This window comes from Bufo gargarizans, chromosome 3 (assembly GCF_014858855.1).
Source record: "Bufo gargarizans isolate SCDJY-AF-19 chromosome 3, ASM1485885v1, whole genome shotgun sequence".
NCBI classification, from domain to species: domain Eukaryota; kingdom Metazoa; phylum Chordata; class Amphibia; order Anura; family Bufonidae; genus Bufo; species Bufo gargarizans.
In genome coordinates, this window is record NC_058082.1 from 303583663 (window position 1) to 303602216 (window position 18554).

Genomic DNA, 18554 nt, shown 5'->3' on the forward strand with positions numbered 1-18554 from the left:
TCCGAATTTTTGGGGGACCAATTGAAATGAATGGGTCTGCATCCTTTCCACAAAAAAACGGAACGAACACGGAAACAAAATATGTTTGTGTGAATGTCGCTTTACATTACGTATATATTTTACCCTACCGTGTAATGATAGCTGATGCCCAATACATTTGAAAAAAGAATGTAAAAAAAATGTTTAAATTAAATCAAACAAAAACATTTTTTGAAAATGTTGATACATTTTTTGGGGGAGGTTGAAATTTTAACATTCTTTGGGGGGCTTAACACAATTGAAATTTAATTTTTTTTTCGGGGGAGAGTTAAATTTCTTTAAGATGCAGCATAAATGTACGTGATTACTTCATCAATACCACCATTTTGTCACAGTCCAATGCTGGGACTTGCATCATGCCACTAATGCCTCAATTGTCTGTTTCCGTGTACTCACTTTCCACACAGTTGAAATGTAAACATTTTGAGGGGGTTAACATGGTTGAAATGTATAAATTTCTTTAGGAGGGGGTTACATTTTCTTATGGTGCAGCATACATGTGATGCGTGATCACTGTATCAATACTACCATTTTGTCACAGGCCAGTCTGCGCTATGGCACTACAACTAATGCCTGAGGGTCAATTACCGTGTACTCACTATCCACACGGTTGAAAGGGAAACATTATTTTTTTTGGAGAGGGAGGTTTAGATTTCTTTAAGATGCAGCATAAATGTACTTAATAACTGCATCAATACCGACATTTTCTCACAGTCCAGGCAATGCTGCACCAAGCCACTAATGACTGAGGGTCAGCTTTTGTGTACTCACTTTCCACATGGTTGAATTAAAAAATTATTTTGGGGAGGAGGGTGCTACATTTCTTCGTCATTACTACATCAATACCGACATTTTCTCACAGTCCAGGCAATGCTGGGGCTGCATCATGCCACTAATGCATGAGGGTCAGTTTCCGTGTACTCACTTTCCACACGGTTGGAATGTAAACATTTAATTTTATTTTTTTGAAGAGGGAGGTTTAGATATCTTTAAGACACAGCAAAAATATACGTGATTACTGCATCAATACCTACATTTTATCTAATCATGTCACTAATGCCTATTTGTTTTGCAGGGGGCATGGGAGGAGGTTTTACATGGTTGAAATTTTTAACATTTTTGGGGAGTGGTTAACACAGTTGAAATTTACCTTTTTGTTTGGGGGGGGGGGGTTAAGTTTTCATGAGGTGACATATGTATGTGATTAGTGTATTGATACCGAAATTTTTCCACAGTCCAGGCACACTGAATGCGATCAATAGACTTCTCCTTGCTGCCGGTGACTCATCTTGCCACTCTTGCTGTCTGTCTGTCTATCTTCATACCTACCATCACATTGTCAACCATCTCATTCTGTACGGCTGCTGCTGTGGCCTGATCATGCCACTAGTGCTACTTGCCAACCATCACATTCCCCAATAAAACATTTTTATGCAATTAGTTTTTCTCATAACACTGTGTGTGTGTTTAAACATCATCTGCCCCCGATAAGAGATAATTTTTGGAAGCTTTGGAATATGAAAAAGCATAAGACATGTGCCAGCGCGGTGTGATATTAAGCACGCTGTATATTAACACCATCAAATGTGCGTTTACCCATAGTTATGTATGTCAGAGTCACTCAAACATAATTTACTATTGCTTTCATCGTGTTCTAGAGCTTGGGAAGGAGGCAGGAGAAAAAAATTCATAAAAAATAAACAAGTTAACAAGGAGGCTAGAGAGGGTTATATACCAACTTTCAGGAGAATTGGAGCAACTTCGGCTCAACCCGAACCAATTCGGGTCCGAACCAAACTTTTTCAAAAGTTCAAAAACCGGCCCTGAAACGAATCTTGACTGGTTTGCTCTCTACATGGAAATGTGACTCTCTGACTCATAGAAGTGGTCCAAAACCAGAATCTAAATTAGATCAGGATTGCATCAGCTAATACTAAAGTCTTTTACATAAGGGGGCAACTTGGTGGGTTATATTTTCTGGTGACCAGATAGGTTTGTTAGCAGGCATATGTAAGTAATATTCCTACAAAATGTTAAATAAGCAATTCCTCTTCATGCACAAGAGAATGTTACATTTACAGTATTTCACATTGAATGTTCTCAAATACCTGTGTAATCAATGACGAAGCCGCCACTGCTCACAGAAGCATCACTGCGAAATGCGATGAACAGATTGTTGCTGCTGCTCTCTATCCTGTCAGGAAGCTGGGAGCCATAAAAACTTCCTATTAGTGGGCTCAGCGAGTCTGGGCCATCATAGATGTGCAGAAAATCATAACCAGGCTCAAGATTAAAGCTGGAATAAAAGACACAGAGAGAAATGGTGAAAATAATGACAAAAGCAGATAGCTGTGCAGCTTTATGCTTTCTCAACAAATGGATGGTGGCCAAAGAGTAAAACTGATTCCTAACAACTTGTTACAAAAACCCATTTACAGTGGAAAGAAAATGATGGCAACAAAGTAACTTTTTTTAACCTTCAATTGTGTGATATTTTTTTTACACTCTGCCATATCCAACAACTAAGAAAGGATAAATTCAAATATATTTCTTCTGCTTGCTCCATTCTAGCCTGAATTATTAAATAATATCTAATTTGGGAATTTCAGATTTTTAGGTTAATAATGCTTAACCCTGGGTGATGCCCACTCAGAAGATAAGTGGCACTGTAGCCAGCGGGTGTTTCCTGTTTTACATAGCAGACACCCAGAGGCATGGGTGTCTGCTCCTCAGATGTCATGGTCAATTGTGACCACAGCATCTGTTCAGTGAAATCCGGGGAGCACAGTGCTTCAGGCACCTGATCAGCTCCCCTGCACAGAGAGTCCTTCAGTTGTTATGGCAGCCTTGGCCTTCTGAAGGATCTGAGACTTGCTGTAGCAAAGTTTCTATGGAGCGCTGTCTATAGACTGCAATGTTAAATCATTGCAGTCTATGGGAGAAGCAATCAGATGATCGCATGTTCAAATCCCCTAGGGGGACCTAAAAGGGTTATATAACGTCCCCCAAAATGCCCTTGATCAGGTGTTGATCAGCATTACATAGATGTCCATTGGCTTCCAGAGGGAATGAATAATTAGCTGCCACTTTCAAATGATGAGAAGGGCTGCTTTTATATGCTCATCATTAAGAAATGTGCATACTGGACTGGCATAGGAAAAGGTTGGTGACTCTTTTGAGGAACACCATCACTCAATGCCGGATAATATGGGCTTCACATGAGTCAGACACAACCATCACCATTTCTCTTACGGTATTCTTTTCTATTAAATTATTTAAACTACAAACCGGATTCCAAAAATCATGAATAAAAACTGAATGCAATGATGTGGAGGTGCCAACTTCTAATATTTTATTCAGAATAGAACATAAATCACGGAACAAAAGTTTAAACTGAGAAAATGTACCATTTTAAGGGAAAAATATGTTAAATCAGAATTTCATGGTGTCAACAAATCCCCAAAAAGTTGGGACAAGGCCATTTTCACCACTGTGTGGCATCTCCCCTTCTTCTTACAACACTCAACAGATGTCTGGGGACCGAGGAGACCAGTTTCTCAAGTTTAGAAATAGGAATGCTCTCCCATTCTTGTCTAATACAGGCCTCTAACTGTTCAATCGTCTTGGGCCTTCTTTGTTTCACCTTCCTCTTTATGATGCACCAAATGTTCTTTATAGGTGAAAGATCTGGACTGCAGACTGGCCATTTCAGTACCCGGATCCTTCTCCTATGCAGCCATGATGTTGTGATTGATGCAGAATGTGGTCTGGCATTATCTTGTTGAAAAATGCAGGGTCTTCCCTGAAAGAGATGACGTCTGGATGGGAGCATATGTTGTTCTAGAACCTGAATATATTTTTCTGCATTGATGGTGCCTTTCCAGACATGTAAGCTGCCCATGCTACACGCACTCATGCAACCCCATACCATCAGAGATGCAGGCTTCTGAACTGAGCGTTGATAACAACTTGGGTTGTCCTTGTCCTCTTTGGTCCGGATGACATGGCGTCCCAGATTTCCAAAAAGAACTTCGAATCGTGACTCGTCTGACCACAGAACAGTCTTCCATTTTGCCACACTCCATTTTAAATTATCCCTGGCCCAGTGAAAATGCCTGAGCTTGTGGATCTTGATAAGAAATGGCTTCTTCTTTGCACTGTAGAGTTTCAGCTGGCAACGGCGGATGGCACGGTGGATTGTGTTCACTGACAATGGTTTCTGGAAGTATTCCTGAGCCCATTCTGTGATTTCCTTTACAGTAGCATTCCTGTTTGTGGTGCAGTGTCGTTTAAGGGCCTGGAGATCACAGGCATCCAGTATGGTTTTACGGCCTTGACCCTTACGCACAGAGATTGTTCCAGATTCTCTGAATATTCGGATGATGTTATGCACAGTTGATGATGATAGATGCAAAGTCTTTGCAATTTTTCGCTGGGTAACACCTTTCTGATATTGTTCCACTATCTTTCTGTGCAACATCGTGGGAATTGGTGATCCTCTACCCATCTTGGCTTCTGAGAGACACTGCCACTCTGAGAAGCTCTTTTTATACCCAATCATGTTGCCAATTGACCTAATTAGTGTTAATTGGTCTTCCAGCTCTTCGTTATGCTCAAATTTACCTTTTCCAGCCTCTTATTGCTACTTGTCCCAACTTTTTGGGGATTTGTTGACACCGTGAAAATTTGAATCAAAGCATTTTTCCTTTAAAATGATACATTTACTCTGATTAAACGTTTGATGTGTCATCTGCGTTCTTTTACAAATAAAATATTGACATTTGCCATCTCCACATCATTGCATTCAGTTTTTATTCACAATTTGTTTAGTGTCCCAACTTTTTTGGAATCCAGTTTGTAATACTGTAGAGCAGAGTATGGGGGGTTTGGCTATAGTTAGTGGTACCTGCGGGAATTCGTATAGAATCCCATTGGGGTGGGAAGGGGGGGGGGGCAGGTTAACCTATGTCCAGTGTCCTGAGGGGAATGTAGGGAAGAAGGTTATAGATAACGCTTGGAGGGTCGATATTTCAAAGATTTAGTGGATGTGTTAGAAGCATTTACTCTCCAAACTCTCATTTAGACCATATGGTTCAAGGGTCTGTAGTCTTAAAATCCAGAACATCTCTCTCTTTTGTAGTGTTCTGAATCTATCAGAGCAAGTGTTGGTTATGTGTTCAATCGGTATGATCGTAAGTTTGGAGGGGTCCTTGTCATGGGTAGAGAGAAAATGACAGGAGACACTGTGCTTCAAGAAGCCACATGTGATGTTCCACCTATGTTTATTTAGACGTTTATTGAGACTGAATGGTGCGACCCACATATTGTAGGCCGCATCCATATTCAGCGAGATAGACAATATATGAAGATGAGCAGTTCATATAGCTCTTTATGGGGAACTCTTCTCCTGTTACATTACTCCTAAAGGTTCTAGTACGGTTTTAAATACTAGTGCAGAACTTGCATTGGGCGTGACTACATTTGTAGTTGCCCACACGGTCGGGGTAGCTTCTTGCAAAAGTTGTTGAAAGGGTCACCTTCTTTTTCAGTTTATTTGGTTCTAGCATGTTCTTCAAAGACCTTGCTCTCCTAAAGTTAATCTGAGGTCTAAATGGAATACTTTCTTTGAGATAGGGGTCATCTTTTAGCATATTCCAGTATTTTATACTATTGAAAATGAAATGCAAAATATAAGCCTTCTGTAGAAAGGAGAGATAAACTCCTTTATAGATAGGTAATTGTAAGGTTACTGTTGCTGTGAGGTGATATTAACTGAAGAGTAATCCTCCTTAATAATGGTAAATGAAGAATTGGGATAACAGTATGGCAGCACCATTATTCTCTTAATAGAACTAGATAAAGATGCCTATAGAAAAGCATTGCATTTAGTGTAATGTGTGATGCTCTAATTGAATCCCTATAGGGGGGCCTTCTCTGGCCGCAGTAAATGGTCTTACTGAGAACATTAAGTGAGACCATTTGCTGTGCCAAAATTTCAAACAAAGGAGGAAGTTAGAGAGCCATAGAGTGACCTAAAAAAAATGACATTCAGAAAAACATCTCTTTCTTTTGTTTAAAAAAATTTTGTAAGCTTTAGTTGTAATATGGTAATTTTTTAGACTAATTCTTTGTCTTAGGAACATATGACTGAGGTTCTTCTTAGATGGTGTTTTACAAGATATTTAAGCACATGGGAATTCAACTTTGTTATAAATGTCTAGTTTAATATAAAACTGTTCTGCCCTAGTTTGAATGAATTTATGTGACGGTATCAACACAATGGTCTGTATATGCTTATTGTAATTGGTTTTGTTTAGAACATTTTTGTCTAGATCAACTGATTTACTATTTTCACCCAGTGACAGATGAGATGAAAAACCACAATGCACAAGGGAGTGTCCCTTTGGGCTTCCTGAACAGACTAGTAAAATAAGAAGGTTCTGCAGAGTTAATTAGAAATACCCTCTCCAAATGTATGAAAAAAGTCCATGACCTCCCTATATCTGGAGCAACCTAGAATTTCTTAATTTGTCATGCAACACATCACAAGTTCCCAAGCCACTACAAGTTGAAAATCTAATAGATGCCCAGATATATGTGTCTGTCCCCTAGGGACCTTATTATCACTGGCGATCTTTTTTCCACCTTATAAAAGCAAATGACTTCATTAACAAGTCCTGTCCAACACTTAATGGCAAAGAAGACATTAGCAAGATACATTAAAGGCATTTCTATTGCTAGTGTGCAGCTCAGAACATGACTGATACAAGGTATCAGAGAGGCTTTGCTAATTAGAGATCGTTGGGAGCTGAAAGATAGTAGCAAATTATTGTAGAAACCATTTCTGGAGTTCCTAAAATCAGAAAATACAAAAGAGAGATATTTTATTCTATTCCCAATTCAAGTGTGTTTTCAACATTAATCCCATCCTCGGGCCAAAACAATCAATGTTCCTGCTATGGGAGACAACATTTCCGCTGTAAGTGTTCTCTAGTTGCCTGATCTGTATTAGTGAGATGCAACTTTCGCAAATCACCCTTTCCAATTACTTCTCAATTGTACTGGCGACTCAGAAGGGTTCTTGATAGAAATTATTTCATATAAAAAGCAAGAAGCATAGTTTAGGGGTTTAGAACATAGTTATAAAAAAGATAGGGGGGAGAGATTTATCAAACTGGTAAAATCAGATTCCAAAGGAGTTCTGAAAAATGAACAGTGGAATCTGATTGGTTGCTATGGGTAACTAAGCCAGTTCTTCTTTACATGAGTTTGATAAATCTCCCACAGTGACCATCACTAGCACATCCTTGGTCTTGGTGACATAGCTACTTCAGAGGTGAACTTCCTACTGAATGGGCAACATGTGGCTTGCGATACCATGCCGGGCAACCTCTGACCATTATGCGGGTAGTTCTATGGATGGGCACTGTGAGACTGAATCTGTTATAGGGAACTGTGTGGTTCTATGGTACAGATTTTGTGGTGTTAAGAAGTACTATACTTGCCATAATTTGTGACTGTTTGAGGTTCTTGCCACTTTTCTAAATTGGTAAGACAAGGGCTGCGGCTTAGTGGAGGGTTGGAGCCTCCACTTCCAGCCAAATGTGCTACAATTTATTCCAAAAATTGGTATAAGATACTTCAAGTGTACCCCTCAGATGCCATGGCTAATTGTGACTACGGCATCTGCACTCCCAGGGCCACAATAGGTCCCCAATACAGGGGAGCAATTCACACATTGTGACAGCCTCAGTTCTTCAGGTGGCTATAGCTATGTTCCTATGCAGATCCTCCTTGTGGCAGGGCTCTATAGGAAACATAGTGCAATTCCCTTAGACTGAAATGATAATTCACTACAATCTATGAAAGAAGTGATCTGATGAAGGGATGTTCAAATTCCCTAGGGAAACGTTTAAAAAGTGTAAAAATAAGAAAAATGTTTTAAAAATTTAAAATAATTATAAAAATTCAAATAACTCAATTTTCCCATAATAAAAATAAACAATAAATAATAAAGATCATAGGCAGCGCTGCATCCAAAAGTGCCCAAACTATTAAAATATTATTTATTTATCCCATACGTTGAATGCAGTAATGGAAGAAAAAAATCTAAGTATTTCATATGCTGCTTTTTAGTGCTTCACCTCCCCCCAAAAATTGAATAAAAAGATATACACCCTCCAAAATCACAGAAAATCTGATCGTCCTGCAGAAAAATGAGCACTCACACAGTTGCATAGATGTAAATATAAAATAATGCAGTTTTGATAGTTTGATATAGGTAGTACAACTGAATTGCCATGACTGCTACATGACAAAATGCAGGAGTTAAAGCTACTTTCTGTCTTTGGATACTGTTTCAAACTATAGATATAGAAGTAATATACATACAAAAGGAAGTTTATATATAGATTCCGTACTGGCTTGCTCCAGTAATTTATATTATTTTGGGAGGATTTAATCAGCTAAACTGTTGTACTAATAGCAAGCTTGTTGACTGTTTCAAAGCCAGCAAAATTGTGATGGTAGCCCTGGACTTTAATACCACAGGACTAAGTTATGGATTGTATAAAGTAGTTAACTCTTTATGTAGATTATGGTGGTCATTTATCATTTAAGTTTGTTTCTACGTCAGTTTTAAGCCTAGCTTTGCTTTGGGTGCCTGCACCAAATGTATGAACTGGTGCTCCTTAATAATATATCAGGCATGATGTCCATATAGTGTACACCATTAGGTGTAAAAGTACACTAGGGGGTTGTCTGGCGCAGTTTGCAACTTTTTTGTGACTTTTACAATAGACTTACATAGTAAATGTGCCATAACCCAGGTTTACTCTCACTTTTAGCTCTTAAACTTAGACCCCTGTGAAAAGTGGTGAGGATCCTGAAATGGCAAATATTTAACCAAATGTCGCAGAAAATGTTGCAGTTGCCATGACTTGAAACTTTTTTAGACCACAAAACAAATGTCTATATGTTAACATTGAAAATGGTGCTTGAAAGTCAACATAACAAAGATCAATATGAGTCCTTCCATTATTTTGCCATTCTAGTGTTTATTTTTCTGTACTCTACAAAGATGAGTCCTGCTTAGGTTCTTGCCATCCATTAGGATGGAACAAATTACAGAGGTTTTCAAAGATTACTGTGGTGTATAACAGACATGCTCATGTCGTTGCTTATCTCTTGTGTATCTTCCCTATGCCTTCAATTTAGCTTCTCCAGATCCATTTTCACCATGTAAACCAATCCCTCTGGTTTGTTTCCATCCTGTATGTAGCACTTCCTGTTGCTGTATCCAACCAAACCCATGATGCACTTCTTTCTCTGTTTCAGCACACCCATAGTTTATAGCTCCTCCCACCCAGATAGTTACATAGACACTCCCCTATCTCTGACACACCCATGGACATAACAACACAGGATATAAGAGAGAACTGCATGGTCAAGGAAGATAAGAGAAATACAGGTACAATCAATACATTACAAAATGACAGCTGCCTTCATAAATGATCATTTTAAAGGATTTTGATGCAATCTTAAAGACCCATTGAAGACTGTGGCCCCTGTCTTGAAGCATCCCACTGCAGTCACATTGTCTGCTACCCTTGATAAATAGGAACCTGCGTTCTATCGATCAATGAAAGTTAAAATATATACTTTCAGCTTCAGTAATTCATCAGTCTCCCAGATTCCATTCATGACAGACTGTAGAATACTAGTGATACTTACGTGTTAAATGAGAGTGCAATCACATAGTCAGAAGACACAGTCAGTTTCCAGTCACACTCCTTCAAAGGTGGGTAAGGCTCAGGGTATTGCGGAGACAGGATGACCCCCGTTGGTCCAGTTAAATTTCCACCACATGGAGCTGAAAGGAGAAGAGCAGTACTTTACCTGTAGCTTCAGATAAATTGAAGATGCTGTATGCTTAGAAATTTTATTACTTCTAGAGGTCAGTACACAAGGATAAATGTGGGAGAGCAGAATATTATTCAAAAGTAAATGACATTCATGCATAGCATTGTAATAATTATTGAAGTTATTATAATTTTTCCTGACATCGGCACTTCCATAGTAAAACCAATTCCAAAATACAATGAAAGTATCTCTAGGCTGAAAAATAACCATTGCTGCAATTAGTTTATCAGCTAAAGTGGAGAGCATTTCATGTCAAGCAGACAGAAAAATCAATGCGGTGGGTTTGATCTACCAGAGTCAATCAGCGTGTTGAACATTCGAGCTATTGATTTCGGAATATTTGCTTACAATCTAATAACAGAAGTAACATTGAGCAAATAAGAGGCAAGATTCACTGCTCCGTTTGTCAGACCCCTCAGCTTGAAGAACTCACCACGTTATGCATCTTTACTCCCATCACATCTACTTTAATGAAGCATTTTAATGGGTTAGATATACAAAGCTGCTTATCCCAATACTTAGAAGAAGCACACATGAAGAAAGGCACTTACAGCTAAGCATCTACATGCCAAACTAGGCAAAGAAAATAAACATGAAACCTCATAGAGACCAAAAAACATTGGGACATGGTTACTAATGCTGTTTAATATTTAGACAGTATAAACTTAGGGGAAGTAGGCAAAAGATGCCCCAATTTTATCACATGCTGTGTGATGAATTTGGTGTATCATGCTAGCAGTTAAAAGTGTTTTCTAATCTCAGACAATAGGAGCATATTGCTAGGATATGCCCCCATGGTCTGTTAGGTGCCAGTCCCACCACCAGGAATGGAGCCCCAAGAGTTGTGGAGGGCGCATTGCGCATGTGCATCTGCCCTCTATTAATTTCTATGGGGCTGCTGGAAATAGCCGAGCGCTGGCCCTGCTATTTCCATTGGCCCCAAAGAAATGAATGGGAGCAGTGGCCGTATAAGTGTGGTGCACTCCTATTCAGTATTATAGGGAGAGCGCTTGGTGGTGGCTGGACCCGGGGAAACCTGGGGTTCTCCAGCCACCACCTTCCATGCTCCATTCTTGATGTAGGTGCGACCCGCAACTATCAGACAATGAGGGCATATCCTAGCAATATGCCCCCATTGTCTCAGACAGGAATACCCATTTACATGGACAGCTTATTGGGCTAATTATCAGGAACCAGTGTTCTAATGAATTCTTGCTCTGGATAATATGTCAGTGTAAATTTGCCACCAATCCCCAACAAATGAGTAAAAGACTCGCTAGTCAATTTATGTGATCAATTATGCAGCAAGATTTTTATATTTTTTTTGCAACTTATCATCTTGTCCAAATGTCCTCTTGCCAAATTTCGCACACAGCTATTCCTCAAGGCCTTGATCAAGGTCCAGGAGGGACCGAACCGATGTCTGTAAATTATTGTAAAATTCTGGTTGGACTAATAAAAGCACTATATATTTTTACATTATTCTTGGAGTGCCAAGGTTGCTTAAAATAAGGATGAAAAAGGATGCACTTCTGACAAATAAAGAATCTGTAGGGACACGAACGATCATTGTAGAGATTATTCATTCCCATACAGAATGGATCATTTTCTGCATAAGCAGAAGTGTCCTTTCTTATCTTTCTTCTCCGCTTAAGGTATTTCAAAACAAGTGGTACAAGATGACCAGGCCACCCAGCTCCCCCATAGTTCAGTTTTGCCAAATGTGTATGTGTATTCAATAGGGAGAGAGAAGAAAGTAATGCCGGACACTTCTGCCAGCAGCTTATCACTCGGGAGAACAAAAGGATCGGATGAACATATTCACTTTGCCCAATCCTCCCCCCCCACATGATATTGGGAGCTCCCCACACACATTAGACTGTCAACCCCGCCCTTCTCGGCAAGTTCGGCCAACCATACGCTAATGTGTATGGAAACCTCAAACATACATTTTTCATCCAAACCTGCTCATCTTGCAAGTTGAACCGAGAAGAAAGGTATGGACGGAAACATGTCAAAAAGAGGAACGGTAAGTAGGAACAGGTGTAAATGCAGCTAAACAATTTTGAAATTATCGGGAACAAATGGTTCATTCCAGGGCACTGATCTGTGTATCAGCCCATGTAAATTGGCCTTTAGATACTTTTTATTTCCTTACACCAGCTCAAGGCTGGCCATTATTAAATCTCGCACATTTTCCACTCAATAAAGTCACATCCCACACTTTTGAAAACCATCTATCAAGGTGCAAAAAGGTCTAAAACAGATAATAAATGTTGTGCACATAATGTTTTTGGTGCATTTAGAATAATAAATCTGTCCAGTGACTAAAGGTGTATTTACATACTCCAACAGAGCAGTTAGGGAAACAATTCCATCCTGATAACTGCCTGCTCGTCAGTGGAGGTAAGAGCTTCATTTACTGTATGGCCCCACTGTATGGGGATGAACGATGGTTATTGTAATAGTTCATCCTCATACAGATAGATGGTTTCTGGACAGCAGATTCCTATTCACATGCCACGATCTACTGCACAGAAACAATGGTTCAATGTGCTGCCTAAATTCACCCAATGAATGAGCATTTTGCTCATTCATCGAGTGATTAGCGGTGCATTTACACAGGACAATTATTGGGAATAAGCGTTGGTACTAATGTTCATGTTTGATAATCAGCCAGATTCTTGTGTGGTGTAAATCCAACTTTACTTGTATAGCTTGTTTAGTGATTTTTTTGTAATGTCATAAGGACAAATTGTTAACACTTTCCAAGCATTGAACAGTATATATATATATATATATATATATATATATATATATAAAATAACTGCCTGCCCCCCCAAAAAAAGTCGCCACCTGGATTTAACTAAGCAAACAGTTATGAGCCTCCTATTGGATAATTACTGCATGGGCGATTATCTTTCAGCTGGCAACAAGTTATTTAACCCCCACTGGTGCAATGAGTTGCTTCTCATTTATTAAACAACCATGTCGAAAGACACATCTGGTGGTCGTGGAAAAGATGTTAGTCTGTTTGAGAAGGGTCAAATAATTGGCATGCATCAAGCAGAGAAAACATCTAAGGTGATTGCGGAAACTACTAGAATTGGGTTAAGAACTTTCCAACGCATTATTAAAAACTAGAAGGATAGTCGGGAACCATCGTATTCGAGGAAGAATGATCGTGATCGGCGATCGCTTAAACGTTTGGTGAAATTAAATTGAAGAAAAACAACAGTAGAACTCAGGACTATGTTTAATAATAAAAGTAAGAGCATTTCCACAATCACAATGTGAAGGGAACTCAAGGGATTGGGACTGAGCAACTGTGTAGCCATAAGAAAAACACTAATCAGTGAGGCAAACCAGAAAAAAAGGATTCAATTTGCTAGGGAGCATAAAGATTGGACTCTGGAGCAATGGAAGAAGGTCATGTGGTCTGATGAGTCCATATTTACCCTGTTCCAGAGTCATGGGGGCATCAGGGTAAGAAGAGAGGCAGATGAAGTGATGGACCCATCATGCCTAGTGCCTACTGTACAAGCCTGTGGGGGCAGTGCTATGATCTGGGGTTGCTGCAGTTGGTCAGGTCTAGGTTCAGCAACAGTATGTGCTCAAAGAATGAGGTCAGCTGACTACCTGAACATACTGAATGACCAGGTTATTCCATCAATGGATTTTTTTCTTTCCTGATGGCACGGGCATATTCCAAGATGACAATGCCAGGATTCATCAGGCTCAAATTATAAAAGAGTGGTTCAGGGAGCATGAGACATCATTTCCACACATGGCTTGGCCACCACAGAGTCCCGACTTTAACCCCATTGAGAATTTTTGGGATGTGCTTGAGAAGGCTTTGTGCAGCAGTCAGACTCTACCATCATCAATGCAAGATCTTGGTGAAAAATGTATGCAACACTGGATGCCACAGTGAATGCGTGCTGTAATTAAAGCTAAAGGTGGTCCAACGAAATATTTTTGGTGGCGACTTTTTTGGGGGGACGGGCAGTGTATATGATATATAAATATATCTACAAGTCAATGGTGACTTAAAGGTCTAGCTTACCAATGCAGACTGGAGGGTTAGGGTTCCAGTAGAACCTATCAGCAATCTGAACACAGTTAATTTTGGTTTCTCCCTCTAAAAGATAGCCAGGGTCACACTGGAATACAATAGAGTCACCAGCATCACGACTGTCTCCACTTCGACTCCCATTCTGAGGTATTCCAGGGTCATTACATGAAGTAGCTGTCGTAACTGAAAAAAAAAGCAGCATGCAACTTTAAGATGCCATCAAGGTTTTTTTCCATCTAATCACAGATGTTCATATAAAAACTGGTAAAAAGACACATTGTGTCTTGTCCAACTAATCTCACTAAGACCAGGCTTTGAATGTATTAAAGGGGTTGTCCAGATTTTTTAACATAATAATTATGAAAGCTGTACAGTTCTCACAATATCACACACTGGTCCCAGGGTCTCATAAGCTCTTCTGCATTTTTTTTCAACACAGCAGGGATCTCCTTTTCCTTTGTCTGCACATAACTAGTGATGCATTTAAAAGTGGCCCACTGTCTACCTCTGTTCAGTAGCTAGGTTAGCACAATGGCTGATTCAGGGACATAGAAGGGACCTGGCCAGGGGCGTAGCTAAAGGCTCATGGGCCCTAGTGCAAGAGTTCAGCTTGGGCTCAATGCTTTGTGGCCAGGGGCAGGGAAGCACATAGCCTTTGTGCTGCCTGAGGCAAATATTGAAACAGCAACCTCCCCCCACCCATGCCAAATTCTTGACCTAACCCCTTTCCTCCAGCCAGAGGTGTGACTTGATTAGCATGCAGTTTCTCATGCAGCTTAAGGCTCCTGGGCCCTGTAGCGACTGCTACCTCTGCACCCCCTATACGCCCCTGGACCTGGCTTAGGAACTGAGCCAGACAACCAGTCCCCAAGTCACTGACACACTAAGGAGAGGGTGAGTTTGCTGCTATGACAAAACAAATGTAAAAGTGGTGATTCGGGACCCAAGGACCAGTGCTGATTTTGTGAGAACAGTGCAGCATTTTCAACTATTTTAAATTAGTTTTTGATTTAAAATCATGTTTACAAACCAACAAGATAACTTTGTTTTGAACTTGGATGACCCCTTTAAGAAATTTAACAGATAAAGAGAATCTGTTTTCAGCGACCTGGCTTTCTATTATTGGTTCGAGGCTTCATTCCTGAGTTATGATACTTTGTTCTTAATATGCAAATTAGGTATTTGGTGCAATGAGGGCATTACTCCTATTTTTGTTGCACCCAAACTCCACTCCTTTTTGTGGCCAGCCCCTCCTTCGTTTCTTTGCCACTGTCGATCAAAGCATCCAGGGAGGGTTCGGTCACAGAAAGGAGCAGAGCTTGCGTGCAACAAGAGCAATGGTGACACCCTCATTGCATTAAAAGCCTAATTTTCATATTAAGAAAAAGTATCATAACTCAGAAACGGAGCCTCGAATTAACAAAATCAGGTGAACTAAAGGTATGTGTCTGTTTCCTTTTAATGTCCATACATCATAAATCATGCTCGCTGTGGATTAATGAGATGTGTACCATGTAGCATAAAATAAATTAGCTATCACAGTAAGGAAAATTGGAATTGGTCATTAAATGTTATCCAGTGCTTCCTGCTGCAGAATACATCAGCCCACTATCCATGTCTAACAGACCAGCATCAATGACCCAATGTGGCAGCTCCGAGTACAATCTGTAAGCAGATAATACATTTCACCTCTATTTGCGGTGGCTTACAACGTGGGCATAGATTCAATTTATTGGAGGCGATACTGAGCCATGATGTCTACAATGAGATGAGCGAGGGATGGGGGACAATCATCTCCAACTTTCAGCACGCTATCATTTCTACATTAAAAGGTGCAGGTTCAGTAGGGAGGGGAGCCTGTCAGAGGCTAAACGCCTGATTAGCTTTCTAATCTAATCTGATATTAGAGAAACATTATTTTCTCGCTGTTTCAAGAGGCCTGCGCTTTTTTATAGTCTTCAGGGAGACGGAGACACTTGATGACAATAAGTTCATGAATATAATTTGTGTGCAAGGCATACCTCTTGCATGCTAACATCTGGGGAAGGAGGTTCATTATAAACAAGGTGATAAAAACATAAAGTACATATATATATATATATATATATATATATATATATATATATATCATAGGATAGTACATAAATCACACACACCTCTAAACAACATTACTTAAAAGTGGAGAATTCCTTTCCTCTCCTAACATGTCATAGTACTATAAATCTCAATTTGTGTCTATCTCATATCTATCTATCTATCTCATATCTATCTATCTCTCTATCTCATATCTATCTATCTCATATCTATCTATCTCATATCTATCTATCTAGCTATCTATCTAGCTATCTATCTATCTCATATCTACATTGGCCAGGGCGCTTTTTTACTGTACTGCCCCTATGCCAAACATACTGAAATTTTCTCTAACCCGTCAGTAGAATTGGCTATTCCTTCCTGCAAAACAGATAAGAGTAGGACATGTTCTATAACTGGCAAAATGGCTACACACAGCAGATGTTTGGCACAAGTGAAGTACAGACTCCATCATCTGGGGCGCTTCTGTACTGTACTGCACCTGCTCCAAACACTGCAGCAAAGCTACAGGGGCAAGACTTCGGGGCCAGGCGTGATTATGTCTTCACTGCCTGGCACTGTCAGTCAAAGTGGTGGGGACATGGCTTGTAGCAGAGGGAATGGAACCCCTGGGTGCCATGAGGTGCAACGACAATGACCTCATTGCTCCCAAGGGCTAATATGCATATTATTAAAGCACTGTTTTCTATGCAATGTTACCCGGTTTTAGTGACAGGTATTTAGTGACCTATTGCCTTTAAAGAACCAAGACGTAACATTAAAAGAAGCAATCTGTTGGCAGATCTATTCATATTACTTCTCCCAACCAAGTAATAGGACTAGTTTCAGTGTTTAAAAACATTTCCAGATCTTACCTGAGAAATGGATAGAAAATCCCTGCTTGCTAGTGAAGAAGTCGGTATTGAACTGTAAGGTGACAGAACTGAAAGTGCTGTGTATGTCTGGAGGCAAAGTGGATCCACTCAGCTCCTTCATGAGAATGCCAGTCTCCATAGATCCATCCCATATCCTCAGAACATCATGAACATCTTCAGTGTGGAAAACGGAGAAGTGCAATCTATGACAAAAAAAGGAACAGTTAGGCCTTTAGCATGACGCCGTGCGCTGTCCATATTTTTTGCGGACCCATAGACATGTACGAGTCCGTCTGCCTTCTCAGAAAAATTTGTCTCAGACATAGACCAAAACTATGGTCAGGTGCATGAGCCCTTATTACACTGCAATAAGAGCGGTGAGCTGTTCATATATAAGAACATGATGAATAATATTTCCGAGCAGCAAGATGTTTTTAAAATATTGAAAAATATTATACTGAATACTTGAAGATGGCCATCAAAGATACTGTAGTTATTAAACCTCAGATACAAATCTAAATTACAGTATATACACAATTATTGTGGAACCTAGTTATCACAGGACTGTAACACAGGTAGTTAGTAAGGCTGAAAAAAGCCCAACCTAAAACAGTCGTTCTAGCCTTCAGTTTTGAAGAGCATATGGAGAAGGACAAACAAATACCGAAACTATCTCTTCTAGGTATTGAGGGCCAGCAACACACTTATCGATAAAAGTTAACTTTGTTGTAAACTGGTATTACTAAACCAGGACATTATGCCATGTAGTAAGTACACAAATTCCGTAAATCTAATAATTTAATAAAGTGTTGTACTAACACATAGTATAATGTACGATAGTTTAGTATAATATATTATAGTATAGATACAGGATTTTCTTTTAACTCTCCTTTATTACTTGTTTTTCTTCTTTTAGGGCCCATGCACACGACCATAGGTACTTTCCGGTCCCCAAAACACAGATCCGAAAAAAATACGGACGACATCCTTGTACATTCTGAATTTTGTGGAACGGAACAGCTGGCCCCTAATAGAATAGTCCTATCCTTGTCCGTTATGCAGACAATAATAGGACATGTTCTATTATAGTGTGAAACAGACATACGGACATACAGAGTAACTTCCGTAACTTCCGGACATGGAAAGAAAATATGTTCGTGTGCATGAGCCCTTATACTTAGTCTTACACTATCTTCTATAAACATATTTTCCAGTAATTATAAAGTTTTTTTCCCCCCAGGACACCTGGCTGCTCAGCAAAGCATCTTAAACCCCAAAACCCAACTCTTCTTTACAAATAAATTCTAATCATGGTAACATGATTAGTGTTGAGCGCGAATATTCGAAAAGCAAATTTTTTTTCGCGAATATTTCGAATATAGTGCTATATATTCGTAAAAACGAATATTCGTTTTTTTTTTTTTCACAAAATTACAGTACACATATAATTGATTGTTTCCCAAAGGTCCAAAAGCTCAGATCTTACTCACAGTGCCTAGAAAGTGATTGAGGCGCGAATCGTCGTAAGGCGATTTTATTAGCGCACATGCGAATATCGGCACTTGTCCCAG

The 18554-nt window shown here is 39.6% G+C and overlaps 1 protein-coding gene across 1 annotated transcript in view; it reads right to left on the reverse strand.

Annotated features, from left to right (window-relative positions):
- CSMD2 (CUB and Sushi multiple domains 2) overlaps window positions 1-18554 on the reverse strand; it is a 1088526-nt gene that overhangs the window by 152069 nt on the left and 917903 nt on the right. The window contains exons 26-29 of the mRNA XM_044285154.1: window positions 16984-17186; window positions 14027-14218; window positions 9772-9910; window positions 2148-2335 (exon numbers count right to left, since the gene is read on the reverse strand). Coding sequence (XP_044141089.1) covers window positions 2148-2335; window positions 9772-9910; window positions 14027-14218; window positions 16984-17186 — 722 coding nt within the window. The remainder of the gene's footprint in view (window positions 1-2147; window positions 2336-9771; window positions 9911-14026; window positions 14219-16983; window positions 17187-18554) is intronic.